The 22,292-nt window shown below is 37.9% G+C and overlaps 1 protein-coding gene across 3 annotated transcripts in view; it reads right to left on the minus strand.

Annotated features, from left to right (window-relative positions):
* The window catches only part of CADM2 (cell adhesion molecule 2), a 384,704-nt gene that overhangs the window by 206,616 nt on the left and 155,796 nt on the right, over positions 1–22,292 (minus strand). Inside the window, exon 2 of one of the 3 annotated variants that reach the window (XM_087966629.1) lies at positions 8,639–8,653. The exons of the other annotated variants lie outside the window; for them this stretch is intronic. Within the exon in view, the coding sequence (XP_087822755.1) occupies positions 8,639–8,653 (15 nt within the window). The remainder of the gene's footprint in view (positions 1–8,638; positions 8,654–22,292) is intronic. 3 annotated transcript variants of the gene reach the window in all.

Below are 22,292 nucleotides of genomic sequence, written 5' to 3' on the forward strand. Positions count from 1 at the left end.
ATGATTTGTGCATTTGTAGCTTAATTGAAAGCAAAATTGGAAATTGAAAATAATTTTAGGTATCTTGGGAAATGGTAAGATTTAAAAGCTTATTGTGTTGCCAAACCTTGAGGACCAATTATATATTCTAATTCTTTACTGACAGAAAACTCCTTTCCTTCAAATTAGAGTTACAATTTGCCCTTGGGCTATACTGTAGGTATCATAACTGTAAGCTGTGTGAGAAGAGATAGCTTGGCCCTTTGTATTTTTCATCTTTCATAAAAGATGCAACCAGTATAAGTGGGCATCCTCTCAGAAAACATTTAATGAATTCCCTCGGAAACACAAAACATACTTTCTTGCCTAGTTATGATCACTTGTGTGGTACTGTAAGTGCTCAAGAACAAAATAATGTGTTGAATGCTGAAAAAGAACCTCTTTTATAATACTTGACATGCTAAACTGATAGAAGAACTGCAACAAAGGGGTCAATCCAACAAGCTCAAACTTGTCTTTGAAGCAAACTGCATTATGGATCAACAATGAAGAAAAACATGATAAAAAACTCTTGCCTAATATTAAGCAGACAGTCAAGCCAGAAGTTTTTTTTATTATTATTCTTAAATGTGTTCTACAAACAAAAGCACACATTTATGCAATGCACAGAGTACAAGGTTGAACAAATAATTCAAAATGCAAAAGAGCCAAACAACATAAAAAAGCAATTCACACAGATTTCTGGAGGAAATAAGAATATTGTGAACTGAGTAAATATTGTGTCTTGTTGAATTTTGTGTACATGTGCACTCTGTGCACACTTTATACACAACAAATCACACAAGTATCTATGGATTTTTTAACATTTATTTAAAAATCAACTTTTAAAGCTACAGACAAATAAAACCATTTTGGAATTACCACATGTAATGTATTCAGTTGTGTACCACAGCTATGTATTCAGAACAAAACAATCCCCTTTCCTTCTGTGGTCTGTGCAAAACATATTTACTTCTGGTTCAGGAATTGACTATTCAACATTTGCTGTTCCCAGAACATAATGGCTTGAGCATTAAATGTTTTACTGATTTTGCACTGCTAAAATGCTACCGTATTATTTTTCAAGAACCAATCTGTGCATTAATTATTTTACCTGCTTTCTATCAGAAAATATAGGAGAACCAAATATAATTGCATTACTACAGAGGAAATTTATAAATTAATAAGAAGAAGAGGATAAATTTATTTGTATTATCTAACTCAGCAAAATAACATAATTCCACCTGTGTAATCACAAGCTGTTAAACCTCCTTTACAATAGGTATAAACCTTTCTTAGCCATACACCACGGAGATACAAAAACCAATTTCATTATTGTATAACTTTAAATTGGTCACAAAATGTTTTGTATGGTCTCATATTTCCATATTTTCACAGTGACCAGTGTTTAACACATACTTACTAAATTACTCATGTCAAGTTGTTTTTGTACTGTTTTTAACGTGTGGCTCTTTTCCTTTGAGAAAATGTTTCCCAGATATTCTTTATTCCATTTACCAGCTAATTAAAACTGGAATTTTTTTTTGTCCAATTACTCTACCATGGTACCATTACCAATTTGTGTATTTTTAAATTCTTATTCAAAAGACAAAACATTTCCATTTGTTTCTAAATAATGGTGCTTTTTTCTTAAATAAGTTGTACATTTTTTTGAAAGAATAGAGGTATAATACACTGACTGTGCAGTAAATTCTGGGAGTCCTCAATGTGTACGATCTCAGTGTAACATAGAGTTCAAAAGAAAAATATTTCATTTATGAGAAGTATTTAAGAAACATGAAATTCATAAAGTATGGTACAACTATTTTTTAAAAAAGTTATTTATATTCCTAAATACAATAGAAGTAGTCACTAGGTAATTTGAACTCTTTACAATGTCTGAAACTTGCTGTATAAATTTTATTTTTCTGCTTTTGTATAACGTTCACAATAGAGAACTGAATCAACTCTCAACATAGCACAACAGCAGCTATTCATTCATTTAAGGGTACAGGGAAACTCTGAAGACTTGCTTAAAATGCAGATGAATGGATTCGTGTTGACAGCTCTAACTTGTTTCTTGGCAACTCTGACAGGATGTGGCATTTCCCCAGTCTTCTAATCATGAAAACTACTTGAAGGAAACTAAACCATGCCAAAACAACAAATCCATTACAAAAGAATATACAATGAAAATATTAATAGGCATTATTTAACTTAGTTCAGTTTTGTTTCAGAGACATCATTCTAAAGTACCATTGAAACAGATCGATCTAGTGAATTTGTATGTATCTGTCTCTGTGTATGCCTGTTTGCAACCATTTGCAGCTATGAACATATGCTCAGTGATATTTAACCAAGTGCATAACTATTATCTTGAGGTAGGACTTTAAATTATACTAATATAATCATAGAATACATTTTGTATTCAACATATATATATAAATATGGCATGAAATTATTTATGTAGTTAACAAAACTTAAAGGAAATGAGAACAATGAATGGATTAGGCTTTCCTTATTAAAAATATGTGTAATATGACATCTCTCTAACAAAAACCTCAATACCTGGAACAAGTTTCATAAGCAGGTCCTGATTAAACAGCATGTCATATTACAAACATGCAAAAATCACACTTACCTCCTTAAAATATTATCTATATTTTCAAGTAGATTTCTAATAATATACTAAATAATTCATGAAATTTCATATGTATATTCTAAATATCCCATGAGCCTTCTCTTCAGCAAGCATATTGTCAAATTTGCTATATGTGGCATTTGCCTTTTCTCAAGCCATTATATTCACATTTAAAGTTATTCAGAAAATGAAGTGTAATTTATTCCAGGCAAGATTAAACTAAAAAGAACTATGTATTCTTTTTAAAATTACTCAAATGAAAAAAATATGAATGAAAACAAAACCAAGTTAAAATTTCATAAAACTCTATGGCAGTCTTCTCAGTACTTATATTAAAACTTTCTATGACTCAAATGAAATAGCCTAGTTAGAATTTAATTAACAAATAAACCAAGTATTTAATTACAATTTAATTAACAAATAAACCAGGTGTTTAATTTAATATGTGGTCCAACATTATTAACCTCTATTTATCCTTCTACACAATTTTGTAACCTGGTATCAAACACATGCATTAAGGATACAATCATTTATTCATTTATTTTTATTTACTTTGCTTCATTCTGCTCATTACTGAAATCTTTTGGTGGCTAATAAATAATATTATTAATAACGGCCTCACACGAACTCCCCAATTTTATGTAGTTTGGATAGCTGATGTATATAGGAGAAGCTATATTCACATTTAAATGTCTGCAGTTGTTGTGAGAACCAACAACTTGAGTTACACCGAGAAGCCAAGTTGTATTCAATGCAGCTTTTGAACCAGTGGGATCACCCAAATAAATCAGGACTCCCCTATGACTGCATGGGCTCGTGTATTCTATATTAGTTGTCGCTCGTAAATGTTTTTCAAGGACAACATTATGTAGAACTTCTAAAAGAGTTAAAATGGAATATGATTAGGCTTTGGGTAATTGGAGTAGGGGCTACGAGTCCAATAAAAAAATTGCATTTTGTAACTGCACAAAAACTCTCCTAGCCAAAGCGGTCACCTGTTCTCAAACAGTAAAACTCCCAAATTGTGAACCACCTTTGAATGGGAGAGTGCAAGCCATTACAAAATCATGTACAGAATTGCCTGGGATCATTGAAATTTCTCACCCCAAATCACTCTAAATTTCTTTGAAAAATTCAACTGGATTCAATAGGTCAGAAAATATTGTACAGATACAATGAATAATGTATTTAATTAGACAAAGTACTTATAAGAAAGAAATGACGCAGTTTGGGAATTGGCTTCATAGTCCCTAGATCTGAACATTATTGAATATCTGTGGGGACATTACAAATATGCAGTGCAAGCAATGGGCTAAGTATATTTCTGAGTTAAAAGATTTTTGCAAGGAAGAGTAGGAAATTAAAAAATTAGAAAATTAAATTAAGAATAGAGAAACTCTTAGTTGGCTATATGAAACATTTGGAAACTATTATTTCTGCCAAATGAAGTGCTGTCTGAAATGGTATCCAAAATTTTGCACCTGAAATATTCATTATTTTGTTCCTTTGAATCTCTAAAAACTGGCACCTAAATAGTAAGGATGTATTCAATATGAAGAAAGACATTGTGTTTAAGTTTGTACAATATATAATCTGTGTCAGCTTTTGTTCATTTACACTTGCATATAACTACACTTGACTACCCTATCTCAACCCATAATACTTTAGAATAAAAGTTGCTCTTTATAACAATGCCAAAATAAATGTAGAAGTAATAATAATGGTAATAGCCAAAGAATGCATAAAATATTAAGTTGTATATAATCCAAAGTAGTATTTTAAAAATGGATTTTAAATAGTTTAAAAACCTCATCTCACATATTATATAATTTCTTATTGTCATTTTCATACATCTGTTTCTGCTATAAAATGGTTGCTATGAAACAGTGTTTCTACTACTGTCTAATTAATGGTTAGTACAGTAAAAGATGTCAAAGTATAGATTAAACAATAATAGCATGTAGATAATGACAGCATTATCTTTTATTTTGCAAATCAAATACAAATCAAGCACATTTTAAAGACAATGGATTATCAGTGTAGCAAAATAAATCAACACTGTAATCTCTTAACAGAGTGTAAGAATATGTGGTTCTCCAGAAGAAGGTGAGAAGGTGCTCAACTAAACTTTCCAAGAACTTAAATCAGCATGGATAAATTCAGTAGTTCAAAAACTTCCGGAGGACCAGAGGTACTAATCTCTTCTTTCTCTTTAACAGTAGTCTACAAATAAATGTGGATAGTCTACAATAAAAGTTTGATAAAGTTAGGCAGCTTGGAGAGGTGCAAAGAAAAAAAGATGCATCATCAGAATGAAACCTATATTGTTCTACTTTAATTAATTTGTGAACTTTTGTACCTCATGTTAAACTAACAAGGATAATTTATTATTACAGGATAACTTTCTTTTTGTTATAATACACTGTTATGCAAATACTGAATGCAAACAAATAATGGAGGTGAAATTTGTTTTTGTGCCAGAGAAATTAAAACAAATTGAAAGCAAATGTGTGTACTGTATAAGAATGCAATGGGGGATAACCTGTGGAATAGAAATATTACACATGGTTGAGAATGTGAATATTAATGAAATAAATCACTGGATAAGCGATGTGTAACATATATAGCAGGAGACATTGATTAAGGCAGATGTAGAAAAGTGATTATCAACTTTAGACCCCTGGAGCAACATAAATGAAATCACATCATTGTGTTCTGGGATATGAAAGACACAACTTGGATATAGATAAAGATACTTTAATTATCTAAAAGAACACTGGGACTTACCTATGATAATTCAGATGTGGAAATATTAAAGAAGACAGTGAAAGGTAATTCAGAAATGTTTTTTTTTTCAAAACATCAGCAGAAGTGTTTAATAGCAGTCACAATGTATCAAAAATGAGTGAAGCCCTGAGACAGATCATTGAACAAATCTAAACATATTTTAGATTAAATATAACAAATAACATATAATATAATGTACTTTAAAGAAAACATATTTTAACTGCAGCAAAGATGTCTTTACAAAGTATTGATTGGCCATCACAAGCTTTTGAAAATCTATAGATTTCTGTTGAAAATGGACCAAAAAAGAAAAAGTCTGAAACATTCAAAGATCTTATAAATAGTCAAATCTCTTTAGAAAGATTTCAGATGACCAAACTCATGCATTTACTGTATGTATGCATCTTCATAGTTCACATAATTATTTGTGGAGAAATGCTTTAATTTTCATAATAGACACTTGTAGTTAAACCAAAATTGAAAAAAGACAATTAAAACTCATAAGAATGAAACAAAAAGACCTGAACATATCACTTCCAACAGCCAACATTCTGATAAGCAAAGAATAACACCAAACAAACAACTATGTAAAAAAGAAACAATCTAATCAAGGGACCACCAAGAAGGAAATGACACCCTGACCACAAGTGGGGTGGGCAAGCTACTATATATGAAAAGGTAGCAAACCCCACACTCACTCACATGGATGATATTACTTAGTTGGCTAATGAAACATCTGCAAGTAAATAACCAAGTTCAGAAAGTCCCAAGAATTCTACAGTTCAGCTCTGAACTAATGATGTTCTCTTTTATTGGAACTTTGGAAGGATGAGATAGGACCACTAGGCTCCAAAGCAGCTGCCTTGGCTGCTCATATATATATAACCAAGAAAATAATATATTATTTTAAAATGTTAATTATGTGCATAAAAGGAAAGTCTGACTGAGAGCTTAGGTAAACTACTAAGTATAAACTGGAAAATAAGAATAACGAAGGATAACAGAATAACAGGGTTGGAACGGACCTTGAAGGTCTTCTCGTCTTCAACAACATATTTCAAGCTGACAAAATCAAGCATGCTGAAATCAAGAACAAGGTCAGAAGTGAATATATCAAGAGAATGAAGAAGATCTTGAAGTCCAAATTCAGAGGAATAAAGGCCATCAGGGCAATTAAAACTTGAGCAATTCAGTCTTTAGGTACACCACTGTGAAACAGAATTAAAAGTCATGGTTTGGAAGGCCAAATAAATAATGCCAATGAATTATGCCTTTCAGCCTCACATCCATGTTAACAGGCTCTAGTTCCAAGGAAAATAGGTGAGTGTAGAGTGTTACGAGTACATCAGATGATTGAAGAAGAAAATGGCCATTGGAAAATACAGTATATATGAATGTCAGTGAAGGAGTTGCACTGAAGCTAATGTTCCAGAAGGACATACTAAATACTGGAAAAACCAAACTGGCCTATAAGAAAGGTTAAAGAAATACTCAAATGAGGCATGGGAAACAACTATTACATGACAGGCAAAGCAAATAATAACAAGACCTAGCAATGGCTAAGAGAAGGAAAATTGAAAATTGAAGAGAGACTGAAGGGCTCTCTTCCTGCTCTACCTGCAACACTCAAGACATAAATGCATACAAAGACAAAATTGAAAAGACACCAACAGACAGCACATGTCTCTGCAAGGAATATGAAGAAACAGTGAATCATCTAGTTAGCTACTATAAGAAGATTGTACAGACTGATTACAAACAATGGCATGACAAAGTAGCATCTACTGTGTGTTGGAAGATCTAGAAAAAAATACCATTTGCCTGCAAACAAGAACTTACTTGGAACAGCTTTCATCCTGCAACAATACTATTAACATATCAAACAACAATATCTCCCTGTCGCAGGTCCTTTGGAAAGATTCGATAAGTGAATAAATATGCCAAACCCAACCTAAAAATCTATGTGACAAACTATAATAGCAAATTCAATGTAAATAGCTGTCCACAAATCAACTAAAATCAACTTCCATTGACCATTCAAATATTCTTATTCAACTTGCAGAAGGCTAATAGAGAAGGTGTCAGACATACTTCTAGGAGCACAACGTTCCGTAACATTTGAGCTACAATAGATAATGATTGCCTATAGTGCCCAGATATTGTTAGGATTTCCACATTATCTCCCACCTAGCCTTGGATGGTCATGTAAAATAATGTAATGGTATGTGGAAATTATCTTGGAACTAGATAATAAACAGACAAATGGTAGTTGAGCCCACAGAAAAGATGTGGGCAAGAAAATATTTCAGAAGGAACCCTTTGTACTTTTAGACTTGCAATATTTGGTTAATGTAACTTTTACTATAAAATAGATCTAGTGGGTATTCTTCTGGTCTAGACTATCTTGCAAGGCTGACAAATAATATCCCCTTTCTAGATAGTCTTTGGCGCTATATCTTATATTTAAATGTGTCTGGATTTGTTAGATTTCAGTTATTTCTAGAACACCATCAAGAACTAGAAAGTGTCAAAAAGAAATAACTGATATATACATATTTATATTTATTTCTACAGATAAATGCTCAGGGCAACTAACTACGCTATAGGTTTGTTATAATGTATAAAACAAAACCTTTTAAAATACAGTTAAAGGGAGGATGACTTAAATATTTTGGACAATATCTAGCATTTTGGATTAAAGTGAATGTTGCAGAAATATGCTTTCTCTCTCTCTTACGCAGTGGAATTCTTTTGTCTATTTCTGCTTTAAGCATTTCTTATAATTATATTAATCCACTGAAATCAATATCACAAGTCAAGAATCTACTTTAAGTAAGACTAATCATTCATATATAAATAAATAAATTAGTCTTTCTCTCAAATAAATGAGATCATAATTTAAATATGACTTTAACTCATAGGGATTGAACATTACATTAATTCATCTGAAATTCATAGTAACAACTGAGTTAAATATATTTAAGATCAAATTACTAAACTATATAATTTTCCATTCTTTTTAAACATATCTATATTATATTTAGTTATTTTGACTTGTTTATTTAAACATAGTATAAAAAGGATATAGCTGTAGTTTATATTAATATTAACATTTTAATAAGCCTAAATAAAAAATAGTACTTCTATGATATCTCTTTCCATAAATTATTTTACAATTGTAACATATTTTACCAGTTGTTGTTACTGCTGCATGGAAGTAAAAACACAAACGCAAATCAGTTTCCATGACATTAAAAACAATGTACAATTTCAAATCCTGAAGGTCAGCAATATCACTCTTATTTATTACAGAACCTGAACATGAGTGATCACCATGGTAAAAGCCTATAATCATCAGCAGAGATAAAAACAACTCATGAAATATTAGGTACTGTACACACTGGTGACAGTTTGCTGTAAGAAATAACATAGCTTGACTATTTATAACAAATAGATTGACACAAAGCTATAAGAAAATAATACAAATCCTTGAGTCGTCCATATTGCATATAGTACAAAAGCACATGTGTGGCTTGAATGCAAAATAGAATTGCAATGAATTGTATATGAAATACCCTTTTCATAAGTATACATTGTTATTGTTTTATTTTTGTTTGTCTGATCTTGAAATGCTAATAGTATCTATTAGCAGAAGCAAACTGCAGAAACAAAATGAAAATGACCATGCAATAGAGCTAATGTTGCATTAAAGTCACTATAATTCTTAAAACTAGAATTCTCCAAAGTTTCCATACTATTGTAAGTAGACGGCTTTAAAACCAAAATATGTATCCTGCTATATACTCTGGTAGAAAGAGCCAGTTAGCAATTTGAAAGTTGTTGGTAGCTGCCTAACTTTTTCTGGATCTTTTATTATTATATTGGTTTTACCAGCTGTTAGCTACCCTTCAATTTCACCTTCTTGTTGCTAAACTGCTTGGCAATTAGTGGGTGTAGATCAGACACCATGCTGTTCATCTTCACCTGGTGCTGACCACTTCATGATATTCCTTGGTTTCCTCTACCATTTTTGATTTTATTACCAGTTCTTTCATTTCAGCTTCTTTTTTATTCTTATCTACCTCCTTTAACCAAGCCGAATCCTTGTGTTTCTTTGAGTTATCCTATGTCTATGTCCAGAACTGCATTGTTGATTCCTTGCCAGGTACTGATTGATTCACTGCAGTTTTTCCATTGAGAGAAACATTTGATTGATTGAAATTGGAAGTTCTGCCTATAATTTACAATTCAAGCTTCATATCTGCTGATCTCTTGGCTATAGCTGTTATTTGCTGCTTTATTATTTCCAGAGCTTCCTTGATCATCCTTGTTTCTAAGTGGTATTGCTTGATTAGGTATTCTTTGGTCTTCTTCTTCTTCATGTTCTTTTCTTTAATCCTTTCTAGCTTGCTTGCATCTGATCTCAGCTTGCTGATCTCATTTTCTGGTCTTACTTTCCCTTTTGGTGGCACACTGTTTGGATTTTCTTCTTTGTTAATTTTGTATCCCAGGTATTCAGTTATAACTGTAGCTGTGCTGTACATTCGTTTATTTATTTTATTTTTTATTTATTTATTTTTGTCAATTGCTTACAAGATAATGGGTATAAGTAAAAACATAGTTATGAATACATGGATTCATATAAGAAAAATAATAAAGAAAAGAAACAATAGGACAGGGACGGTAGGCACGTTGGTGCGCTTATGCACGCCCCCTACAGACCTCTTAAGAAAGGGGTAAGGTCAATAGTAAACAGTCTAAGATTAAAGTTTTTGGGGTTTGGGGAAGAAATCACAGAGTCAGGTAGAGTATTCCAGACATTGACCACTCTGTTGCTGAAGTCGTATTTCCTGCAATCAAGTTTGGTGCGATTAACCTTGAATTTGTATCTGTTGTTTGCTCTTGTGTTGTTATGGTTGAAGCTGAAGTATTCATTGACAGGTAGGACATTGCAATGTATGATTTTATATACTATACTTAGATCGGACCGAAGGTGGCATAGTTCTAGGTTTTCTAGGTTTAGAGTTTCAAGTCTGGTGGCATAAAGTATTCTGCAACGAGTAGAGGAGTGGAGAACTCTTCTTGTGAAATATTTCTGGATTATCTCAACTGTGTTAATATCAGATATGTAATGTGGATTCTACACTGATGAGCTGTATTCGAGTATTGGTCTAGCAAATGTTTTGTATGCTCTAGTTGTTAGTGTAATATTAGCAGAGAAAAAGCTATGTAAGATTAGGTTAACAACTCTTAATGCCTTTTTGGCTATGTAGTTACAGTGGGCTCTAGCACTTAGATCATTAGAGATGAGTACTCCAAGGTCCTTGACAGAGTTTGGATCATCAACAAGGCCTTGACTATTCAGCCTGTATTTTATTTTCTGATTATTTTGCCAATATGTAGGACAGAGCATTTATTTGTTGAGATTTGAATTTGCCATTTGTTTGACCATTCTGATACATAGTCAATGTCTTTTTGAAGGGTAGCAGTATTTTCTGTGGTGTTGAATAGCTTTACATCATCAGCGAAGAGAACACAGTTGCTCTTGATATGATCACAGAGGTCATTTATGTAGAGTATGAAAAGAGTTGGTCCTAGAACACTGCCTTGGGGCACACCACTGTTGACAGGCACAGAATTTGATAGGACGCTCCCAATTTTGACCATTTGTTGTCTGTTTGACAGGAATGCTTCTATCCAGTTATGTAGGTGTCCAGAGATACCATAAGATTTTAGTTTTAGGAGTAGTTTGTCATCTACCACTGAATCAAAGGCTTTACAGAAGTCTATGTAGATTGCATCTATTGCTTTGCCCTGATCGAGTTGTGTAGTCCATATGTTTTTGCAGTGTAAGAGTTACAGATTACATGATAGTTTTTTCCTGAAACCAAATTGTTTATTAGAGAGTAGGTTTTTTGTTTCTAAGTGGAGGATGATGGATTGGTTAATAATTTATTCCATGACTTTACAAGTGACGCAGCATAAAGAGATTGGTCTGTAATTTTCAACTAGGCTGGTGTCTCCCTTTTTGAAGATGGGGATGACCGTGGCTTGTGACCATAGTTTTGGCAAGAAGCTGGTCCTGAAAGATTATGCTTAGAGGTTCGGCTCTGGCAGTGGATAGCTTTTTTAAGAAGTATGCACATAATCCGTCCGGTCCAATAAATAGAGATGGTTTTAGATTGTGTAAGATGGGAAGCTTTTTCAACATTGTCTTTTGTAAAATCGATATGTATTAGATCATTGTAGTTGTCTGTGGTTCGACTAGGAAATACTGGGTATGATCCATTGCTGTTTACAAGTACTGAGCCAAAGAATGTGTTAAAGAGGTTGGCTTTAATAGTGTCGTCGTTGCAGTCTTTACCATTAGGTCCTTTCAGGGGTGGGATGGACCTTGAGTCTTTTAGTTTGTTGTTTACAAAATTGTAGAAAGCGCGGGTGGAATTGGTGGGTAGAAGGTTTTCTTCTTGTTTAATGTGATAATTGGTGCATTCAATTTTTATCTGAATTTTTATATATTTTTATCTGGTGGCATAATTTTTTGGTTTGTTTATTGATCTTGTATTGTTATGGTTGAAGCTGAAGTATTCATTGACAGGTAGGACATTGCAATGTATGATTGTATATACTATACTTAGATCGGACCGACGGCAGCATAGTTCTAGGTTTTCTAGGTCTAGAATTTCAAGTCTAGTGGCATAAGATATTCTGCAATGAGTAGAATGTTGTTCTTGAACATCTCACCATATTTTGTTATGGGAGAGACATACTTTTTCTGACTCCTCTGATGAGATGTGTCCAGCATGGTTGAAACTCTGGAATAACTATTATCTTCCTCAGAGCACACAAGTCCCACAAGCACATCAAGACAGTGCCTCACAGGGGGATTATTATTAATAGTAACAGTAGTTGTAAACCATCAGAATCCAGTTTTAAGATGGGAAGCAAAAGTACTTTAATAAATAAAGAACTCTGATAAAAAAAATGTCAAAATGTCATTTACAGTCAAAGACCAAGCATCCAAGATACAATTTAATAATTAAGTAAAATTAAATACAATCATAGCATACAAAACATACCCTTTATTATTCTTAAAAATAACTCAAAGAAGGTAATATATCCAATGTATCTTTCTCCTTCTATTCCTTCCACAACAACCTTCCAACCCTATGAGGTGGGTTGGCCTGAATTAGAGTAACTGGCCCACAGTCACCTAGATGGCTTTCATGGCTAAGGAGAGACTTGAATTTGAACAAATCTTTGTTAGTTGAAAAATCTGTTCATAATCTGACACCAAATCCCATTATAATTAATATATTGCAGCTACTGTATCTCCATTTATTACATCTTGATGTTCATATCTCCCTTCTTTCAAATGGAGGCAGTTTTTGAAAACGTCCGCAAGCGGTCTCAAAGCTCTATCACTTTTGAATTAGGAAAAAAAGTATTTGAAGATAATGCTTAGATAATAAAACATTTCCAATTTTCTGTATAATGTCATAGGATAATAATTTTTATTGCATGGTACATTTTCTTGGGATATTCTATCCATTCTGAAATTATATTGTGACATTCAGATGGTTTACCTACCATAGTTGGAATGTGACTTTTATGAAGATATAGCTGATAAATCCTGGAAACCACATAGCATTTATTCTAATATTGCCAAATATCTGCAATCTCGTGTCTATTACAGTTTCATTTCATTTTTGGAAATTTTCAATATTTATAAGAGTATATTATTTGAATACAAACAATATTCATGATAAGAACCACGTCTATGTAATATAACAATCTGAGCACAGCTTTTAATTATGGATAGTATCCTTCTTTCATTCTAAACTTAAAGACAAGACGCCACTGCCGAATGCAATAATTGAAAGAAACACACCTTTAGTAAATTAGAGTATTACTTTACATTAAGCTCAGTCAATAGTGACACGCATTATTCTGGTTCTGAAACACACTTGTCCACTTCATTAACTTGTCTTTAATTGCTTGATGCACTTGTGTTTTCACTTAATTAATTCAGACCACACCATTATCTGTTTAAAAAATAGTGAGAGAGAGAGGAAGGATGGAGGGAGAGAGAAAAGCTAAAAGGAATAATAACTAAAGTAAAAAGACAAATTTCATTTTTGTTTGTTAACCACAGCTTTAAAGTTTCTAGATTTTGAGAAAAACTTTTCATTTCACTGTTTCACTGTGTTATCATTAAAGCTTTGGTACAGAACACTTGTGTGACCATATGTTGCATAAGTAGCTGATCTGGCTTAGCAACTAATTTAGAAAAGTTCAGTAGGTTAGTGCTTTATTTTTCTCTCACATATGTCAACCATTGTAATTAATTATAAATACAAACCCCTCATCCTCTCTGTGTGAAATTAGGAGAAATTTGGAAAAGAGTTCACAATGTAGGGATTATATTGTGCAATTATAATTACTGCAAACTTAAGCATATTTTGTTTAGACCCAAGTGCTGTGGTATTGCCTCTTTGTAGTGGAGGTGGGGGGTTTCTGGGAGGGATAAGCAAATGTTTTGAGAGTAAATGCCCAGATTATATATTCCCAGCAAGGTTACCCAAGACAGGAAATCACCCCAGCTATCCACCTAATGCAGGCAGGAACCTACAGTGCTTCAGACCCCCTTAACATTTTTTGTTATGCTGCAGCCTGATTCTATAGTTGTTGAAATTCACTTTTTCTGTCATTAATATACATTCAGTACTCAGTAATGGCAAAGTGAAAACAGAATTTTAGAAATGTCTGTACATTTATTAAAAAGAAAAAAACGGAAATATCATATTGGCATAAGTATTCAGACCCTTTGCAACAACACATGAAATTTAGTTCTGGTGCCTCCCATTTCTCTTGATCGTCGCTGACATGTTTCTACACCCTGAATGAAGTTGACCTATAGTAAATTAAATTGATTGGACATGACTTGGAAAGGCACATAACTTTCTATAGAAAGTGTCACAGCAGGCAATGCATACGGTAGCAGAGCAAAAGCCACGAGGTCAAAGAAACTGCCTGCAGAGCTCAGAGACAGGATTATTGCAAGGCACAGATCTGGGGAAGGCTGCAATAAAATTTCTGCTGCACAGAAGATTCTCAAGAGCACAGTTGCCTCCATAATTCTCAAATGGATATTAATATGTCATGTTGCATTTTTCTTCAACATCATTGATTCAAATGGATTATCAACTGCAATAACTGACACATCAGACAGGTTACCATTACCTGTAACAATGTGAGTTGAAACTGGGCTTTCTAATTATTTTGTCAAGTTTGCAAAGCTATGTTCGTAAAATGAGTCATTTGTTTTATATACTTAATTAATAAAACACCCTCTGTATTTCTATTCAATTGTATAAATAATATTGTGGATATATAAATAAATGTATTTGTAAATATGCCACTCATACCAGCCAGATTGCTTTGAAAGGTAACAGTCAATACAAGTAGGCAAGGGATTATACAAAAGAGTCCTTGACTTAATAGCATAGGGCTTATGAAGATCCTATCTTACTTAACCCTACCTGTTAAGATCCTGATCTCCAACCAGCATTTTATGCATTTCAGCTGATGTCAAATTTGAAACCTGAATTTTAATAGAAAAATAAAACCCAGTTCCAACAAGTCCTTGGTTTAAGGATAACCATAGCTAAGCTGTTGGGCCAAAATATAGAATGATTCAAGTTAAATATATAATGGTTCAGTTTTGTGCCATAATTCTACTTATCAAGTACTATACAATTATAATGTTCCAGCTTATGTACATTTTTGACTTAAGGACAGACCTCATGAATGGAACTCATTCTTAAATTGGGAGCTACCTATACCTAGAGGAAGATTTACTTTAGGAAAGCTGACCTTGGAGAAGACTGGATTTGTAAATCAGATTGATCAGTATCAACATTGCCGAGGTGGACACTTAGATTATCTAGTGTTTAAGGATCCACCTGAGTGCAGGTTGGCACTGAAATAACTTTCTATACAGTTGATTTAATGTGAATATTAATCATACCTATCTGTGGCTCTAAATCCTTCCTGGAAACCAGGCTCTAAATGTCTTGTTCGATGAATTTTGGCAACTATTAATTTAAATTTGAATTACAGGTATTAAGTCAATGTTGTAATCATTCAGAGTAACAATGGTACTTAAAAAGGACATCTTACAAGCGGTTCTCACACTTCTGTCTATCACAGCATCTCCATGTGATCGAATTTGGGCACTTGCAAACATACAACATACACTTACATCATGGGGTCATTGACAAGCAAAGTCAATGGGGAAAGCTGTATTTGTTTAACGACTGTGAGTCACGTAACAATTGTGGCAGAAAAGGTTGTAAAACAGGGCACAACTCACTTAACAACCACCTTGTTTTGAAACAGAAATTCTGGATCCCAGTGGTGCTCTTAAGTCAAGGACTATGCATACATTTACAATTGCAGCTCTGTCTGCCAGATTTATGATTTTGGTTGCAGGTTAATTCATAATTAATGAAAGCACTAAAGTAAAGGTTATATCTAATACTATATAAGTTGAAACTCTAAAGTATTTCAACAACAGAGGGTTGTAAACATCGCCTCTTTATGCAACACTGCTGCTAAGCAGCTGTACATGGTGGAAAAAGTTGTACCTATATTAAAGAATTGTAAAAAAGTGTTACCATTTTCTCAAAACCCACCTTTAAAACTAAATACAAAAGGCTGCACAGTTCTAAAACATGCTACCATGTATCAACTGGTATTTGATATCAAATGTTAATACCTAATAGCTCTACAGAATTCCAGGATTTTATCTATAAAATGGGCGTTGGTTCTTACCTGATACGCCTCTTCTCGTGGAACTGCGTAGAGCATCCATAGGATGGGAGGTGCTCCAGTCTTGCTTCATACAGGCTGAGCTATAATTAAGGGAACGCCCTCCTCCTCCACGTGACTCCTCCTTGTGTTCCCCCAGTTTAACAAAGCCGAGAGGACAAGAATAATCCCCTAATTTAACTAGAAAAACTTTTTTAACTCTGAACAATAATAAACACGATCATTGGCCGAAACAGGATTTTCTACCAGACGGAGAAAGAAGGGTGGGGATGGATGCTCTACGCAGTTCCACGAGAAGAGGCGTATCAGGTAAAAACCAACGCCCATTCTCCGTAGAACTGCTACGAGCATCCATAGGATGGGACATACCAAAGCATGATGTCCTACGGGCGGGACTCCGTCTGGGTTGGAATCTCCTCTGGCTCTCTCACTACCTGTTGAAGGACTCGCCTACCAAAGGATGCCTCCGCAGAGGCATAAGAGTCAATTCTGTAGTGCCGTATAAAGGGAGATGGGGAAGCCCAGGTGGCCGCTCTACATATGTCATGGATGGAAGCTTGGGTGGCCCAGGCGACTGAAGTAGCCGCACTCCTGGTAGAGTGGGCAGTGATACCACTAGGGACCGGCAGAGCCTGTGCCAAGTAAGCCTTAGAAATGGTAGCCCTGATCCATCGGTCTACAGTAGACGGGGAGAGTTTGCAACCCAAGGTCTTCAGCTGAAATGAAAGAAAAAATGACTCAGACTTCCTGATAGGCTGAGTTCGATGGATGTATATACGGAGAGCTCTGCGCACATCGAGGGTGTGCCACTGTCGTTCCCTTTCCCGTACAGGCTTCGGACAAAAGTTAGGCAGGACCAATTCCTGTGCTCTGTGAAATGCCGAATTAACCTTTGGCATAAAGACAGGGTCAGGCCATAAAATTACCCGATCAGGATGGAAAATGCACAGGTCCTTTCTGACGGATAGAGCTGCAATTTCAGATATCCTTCGTGGCCACTAAGAACACCACTTTAATGGTGAGGAACTGAAGTGAGGTCTCCCTGAGAGGCTCAAAGGGAGGTTTAGTCAATGCCGTCAAGACCTTATTAAGGTCCCAGGTCGGGTATCTGTGAACCATTGGGGGGCGCAGATTGGAAGCTCCCCTGAGAAAGGCCCTTATACGAGGATGGTGGGAAAGCGGCGCAGACGAGTCACCAGGCACCACCGTTGAAAGAGCCGAGACCTGTCATCTCAGAGTGTTGGGAGAAAGACCCTTGTCCAGACCGTCTTGCAGGAAGGCCAGAACCTGTGCCACGGAAGGGGAGAGCGGATTGATAGAAGATAGACGGCACCATTTGGAAAAACTGTTCCAGGTTGCATTATAAATGCGAGTGGTGGAAGGATGCCTAGCCGCCATAATGGTAGCGATGACCTGAGCCGAAAAACCCTCTGCCTTTAGCTTTTCCCGCTCAACCTCCAAACGGCTAGCTGAAGCCACTGTGGATCTGGATGGAGGAGAGGGCCTTGGGACAGATAGATTTTGTCCGGTGGAATCTTCCATGGAGGGGCCACCGACAGGTCGCGAAGGTCCGCGAACCACAGTCTCCTGGGCCAATACGGTGCCACCAGGAGGATCTCCGCCTTCTCTAGAACCAGTTTCCGAATCACCTTGGGGATTAACGGAAGAGGAGGAAAGGCATACAGAAGACCGGTAGGCCAAGGGCAACGCAGGGCATCGAAATTCTCTGCTCCGTTGGTTGGGTATCGGGAGAAAAACCTCGGCGTCTGAGCGTTGTGCGGAGAAGCGAATAGGTCTACCAGAGGCCGGCCGAAGATGGTCGCTGCCTCCTTGAATAGAAGAGGATGAAGACGCCATTCCGCGTGGTCCAACACGGCCCTGCTGAGCCAATCCGCGTGCACATTTGAGGCTCCCGAAATGTGCTCCGCCTTGATGGATAGAAGATGTGTTTCTGACCAGCGACAAAGACGCTCGGCTTCCCTCATTAGGCGAAGAGAGTGAGTGCCCCCTTGTCGGTTGATATGTGCCTTGGTTGTGGTGTTGTCGGTGAGGACCAACACGTGGCTTTTTTGTACCTGAGGTAGGAAGGCCTTCAAGGCCAAATACACGGCATGAAGGTCCAACCAATTGATGCTGCAGTGCTGTTCGGTGGCCGACCAAACGCCCTGGGCCGAAAGGGAGTGTAGGTGTGCTCCCCATCCTGAAAGACTGGCATCTGTAGTGAGCATGACTCTTGGAGGATCCTTGAACAAATGACCCTTGTTGATGGAAGGTCTTGTCCACCATAGGAGGGAGGCGAGGATTCTTGGGGGCACCCGCACTCTGATGTTGGAGTTGCTCCATCCGGAACGTTGGTACGGCAGGAGGAACCACTGCAACGATCTAGAATGCAAACGTGCCCATGGAATAATGGAAATGCAGGAAACGAGTTTCCCCAGTAGCTTGGATAAATCTAGCAAGGAGACCCTACCAGACTGCCTAATGATTCTGATGGAGGCTTGGATGCTGATGAATCTATCGTGGGAAAGGAAAACCTTTTCCCTAACCGAATCAATGATGGCTCCCAAATGGGATATACGAGTGGACGGAAGGAGCTGACTCTTCTCCCAGTTCACAACGAAACCGTGGGCCTGCAACATCGAAAGGGTGGTGGCAGTGTCATGTGTAGCCTGGGTTCGGTTGGGCGAAACAATCAAGATATCATCAAGATAACAATGAACCCGGATTGGGAAGTGCCTAAGGTGGGCCGCTAGAGCTGCTAGCACCTTAGTAAAGGTCCTTGGGGCCGAAACCAGCCCAAAGGGAAGAGCCACATACTGAAAATGCTGATGATTATAACAAAACCTCAAGAATTTAGAGTGCGTGGGGAGAATAGGAATATGGAGGTAAGCCTCGGACAGATCTATTGAAGTCATCCAGTCTCCCTTTCTAATACTTTGCAAGATGGATTGAAGGGTGTGCATATTAAATTTGTGTCTGATAATAAAGCGATTGAGTCTTTTCAAATCCAGAATGGACCTCCAGCCTCCCGAATGCTTAGGAACTAAAAAGAGGAGGGAGTAGAACCCCTCTCCCCGTTCCGAGGCAGGTACGGGCTGGATAGCCCTAATGTCAGTTAGATGCTGGATAGCTGAGGACATAAGTGCCCGCTTAGCCGGGTCTCTGGATAGGGGAGAAACCATAAAATGATTTGGAGGAGGGGAATGAAATTGAAGGGAGAGGCCAAATCTAACAGTGTCTCTGACCCAAGCATCCGAAGTGGATGCTACCCATTGGTCAGCAAAATGCTTGAGGCGACCGCCAATGGGAAAGGAGCCGGAAGGGCTATCTGGGCCTTCGGGATGCCCTGCTTCCTGAACCTCTGAAGGGCCTCCTGTAATTTCCCCCCCTCCTGCCCCTGTCAACTGAGTCCCCCCTATCCTGATAGGTCGGGCGAAAGGACTGCGAGGCCTGATACCTAGGGGTGAAGGAATGCTGGAAGGAGGGGTGAAAGGAGCCCCTCCGAAAGGACTGGGACCCTCTGGCATCTGATCGACGTAAAATGGATGGGAGAAACTTCTTCTTATTGTGTGTTTCCATGAACAATGGGTCTAGGGCAGGGCCAAATAGCTTACCCCCCAAAATGGGCGCTGAGGCTAGTTTTGACTTGTTTTTCACATCGGCGTGCCATTGCCGGAGCCAGAGTAGCCGACAAGCAGCTACGTGAGAGGATATGGCCCTTGCCGAGAACTTCACGGAGTGAAAAGTGGCGTCAGCTGCAAATTCCGCCGCGGCTGTGAGCTTGGCGATGTCCTGCTGGGCTCTTGTGTTAGAAGCAGGGAGATGCTGCTTGAGTTGTTTAAGCCACCTTATAGAAGAGCGGGTAAAAAAGGAGGCCGCTGTGGCCGATCTTATGGCCCAGGCGTCTGATTGGTGCGCTCACCAAAGCGCCAGCTCTGCCCGTTTATCCTCCGGTTTAAGTGCCTCTAGAGAGTCAGTGGGATTGGAAGAAGAAGAGGCCAATCTGATGATAGGATCGTCAACCTCCGGAGTAGCCAGCATTGCTGAGAATTCCGGGTCGAGATTGAACAATCTCTTGTCCTGATTAGAGGGAGCGGGGGAAGGACCTGCCGACGCCAGCTGTCTAGCAACTAGATCGGAGAATATCGGGGGGGTGGGGATCACCTCAGTTTCCACGATGGGATGACTGAAAATGGCGTCTTCTTGACCCCCCGGGGTAGCCGGAGGTGGCTCAGAGGCGGATTGAGGAAGAAGACCTGAGACGTTCTTAGCTTTAAACAACAAGGATTTAAATAACTGAGGCTTGAACAGACCTACTATAGTCGGCTGCTCGGGAGAAATGCCCTCGTCTTCCGACATTTCCCTCTCCATGGGGTCCACGTCAAATATGGGCTCAGAATACTGAAGCAATCCCCTATCGGAGCCTTCCTCATCCCCGAAGGACTGAAAGTCCCCTTCCTCCTCCACCAGGGCCTCCTCACCCTCCAGGCATGGATTGTCCAATTGGAGAGGTACCTGTCCCTGCGGTGATGCCGATCCAGCGATGGGTCTGGTGGGCACGGATGCAAATCCAGGTGCCATTCCTTGAGCCTCCGGCCTTGACAGTTGTTGCATGCCTTCAGCAATCCCTTGACGGATGGCGATCTGCATCCACTCCTTGATACTGTCAGGGATAACAGAAGAGGCCGGTTCTTCGCTCCGTAGGCCCGCTGCAGTGGGCGTGAAGGTTGCTTCAGGGACACGAGGGGATCGAAGACTTCGGGTGGAGCTACACCTGGAGGGGGAAGACTGCCCCGGTGGGGGGGGGCTGAATAGCAAGAGTGGGAGGGGCAAGAGATACAGAAGGCGAGTCCTTGGAGCATTTGCTGAATTCCTTCTCCAGAGCCTTATGACGTCGCAAGGCGTCCCTTTGGGAGGCACTGGAGGAATCCTTGTCCCTTGCGCGTAGGTAGTGGGTTTTGGATTTGGCCTTTAAGGAAGGCCCACTAGGATTGCGCTCTGCCATGCTACCAAATAAAATAAAATAAAAGGCGGTTGGTGCGCCTAGGAGATCGGCCTATCGCCTAGGCCGGTTTTCCTGAGTTGGGTCACGTCCCCCTTTTGGAAGGAAAAAAGGGGAAATTTTCCTTAAATAATTTTCTGCTAAAATAGTGAACAAAAAAGAAAACTCTTAAGAAAGGTAGGGGGGGAAAAAACTGTCCTAGTGCAATATCTAAATGGTTTAATTTTTTTTATTATTTTATATATATATATATATATATATATATATATATATATATATATATATATATATGAAAAAGTAAAAAGGTGAAGTGAATAAGAGAGGAAATCTACTAAAATACTAACTAACTATAAAATTGTATAGGAGAAGCCAAATGCAACGCTGAGGCCTGTTGGAATATAAAGGGCAATAAAATCCTCCTCTATATAGAAGGAGAATGCTTGCACAAGCAGAAAAGGGGCAAAAATACAGAAGGTAAGGAAGGCCTCCCACGGCAGCCTCCCAGCGAACTTGAAAGGTTCCTGCCTGGGTCTCTGAGCTAGTTGCGGGCAAACACCAAAACCAACAGTAAAGGGAAATTATAAGAGAATAACTGGGCACGGAGCCACGGTAATCTCGTTAAAATCAGAGTCCACGCGGCCTATTATTCATGCTAAGGACCATTCACCACCACGCAACTTTTGAAGTTTTCAAAATGGCGCCGACCACGAGGCGAGCCTAAAATGGCCACCCGCAATGGCGCCGATAGCCCAGAGACACACCAGCCCTTAGTACAAAAAACGGAACGCCAAAAGGCAGAAGAGCTGGGAGAGGAAACAGAGCTTCCTCCGATAGCGTTGGCGGGGGGAAGACGCAACGATCGGAAAGATAAGAAGTGGAAAAAAAGCGGACGGCTCCAAGGAGCGCTTGGTGCAGGCAGAGGAAAAAAGGAGGGGGGGGGCAAAGCTCCAACTCCCCCAAAGGCACCCTCCGGTGCGAGAAATCTCGCTAAAACACAATTTAGACCCACTG

Source organism: Notechis scutatus, chromosome 5, assembly GCF_049901735.1.
Source record: "Notechis scutatus isolate UNSWTSFEM ecotype Mainland chromosome 5, rNotScu1.2, whole genome shotgun sequence".
NCBI classification, from domain to species: Eukaryota; Metazoa; Chordata; class Lepidosauria; order Squamata; family Elapidae; genus Notechis; species Notechis scutatus.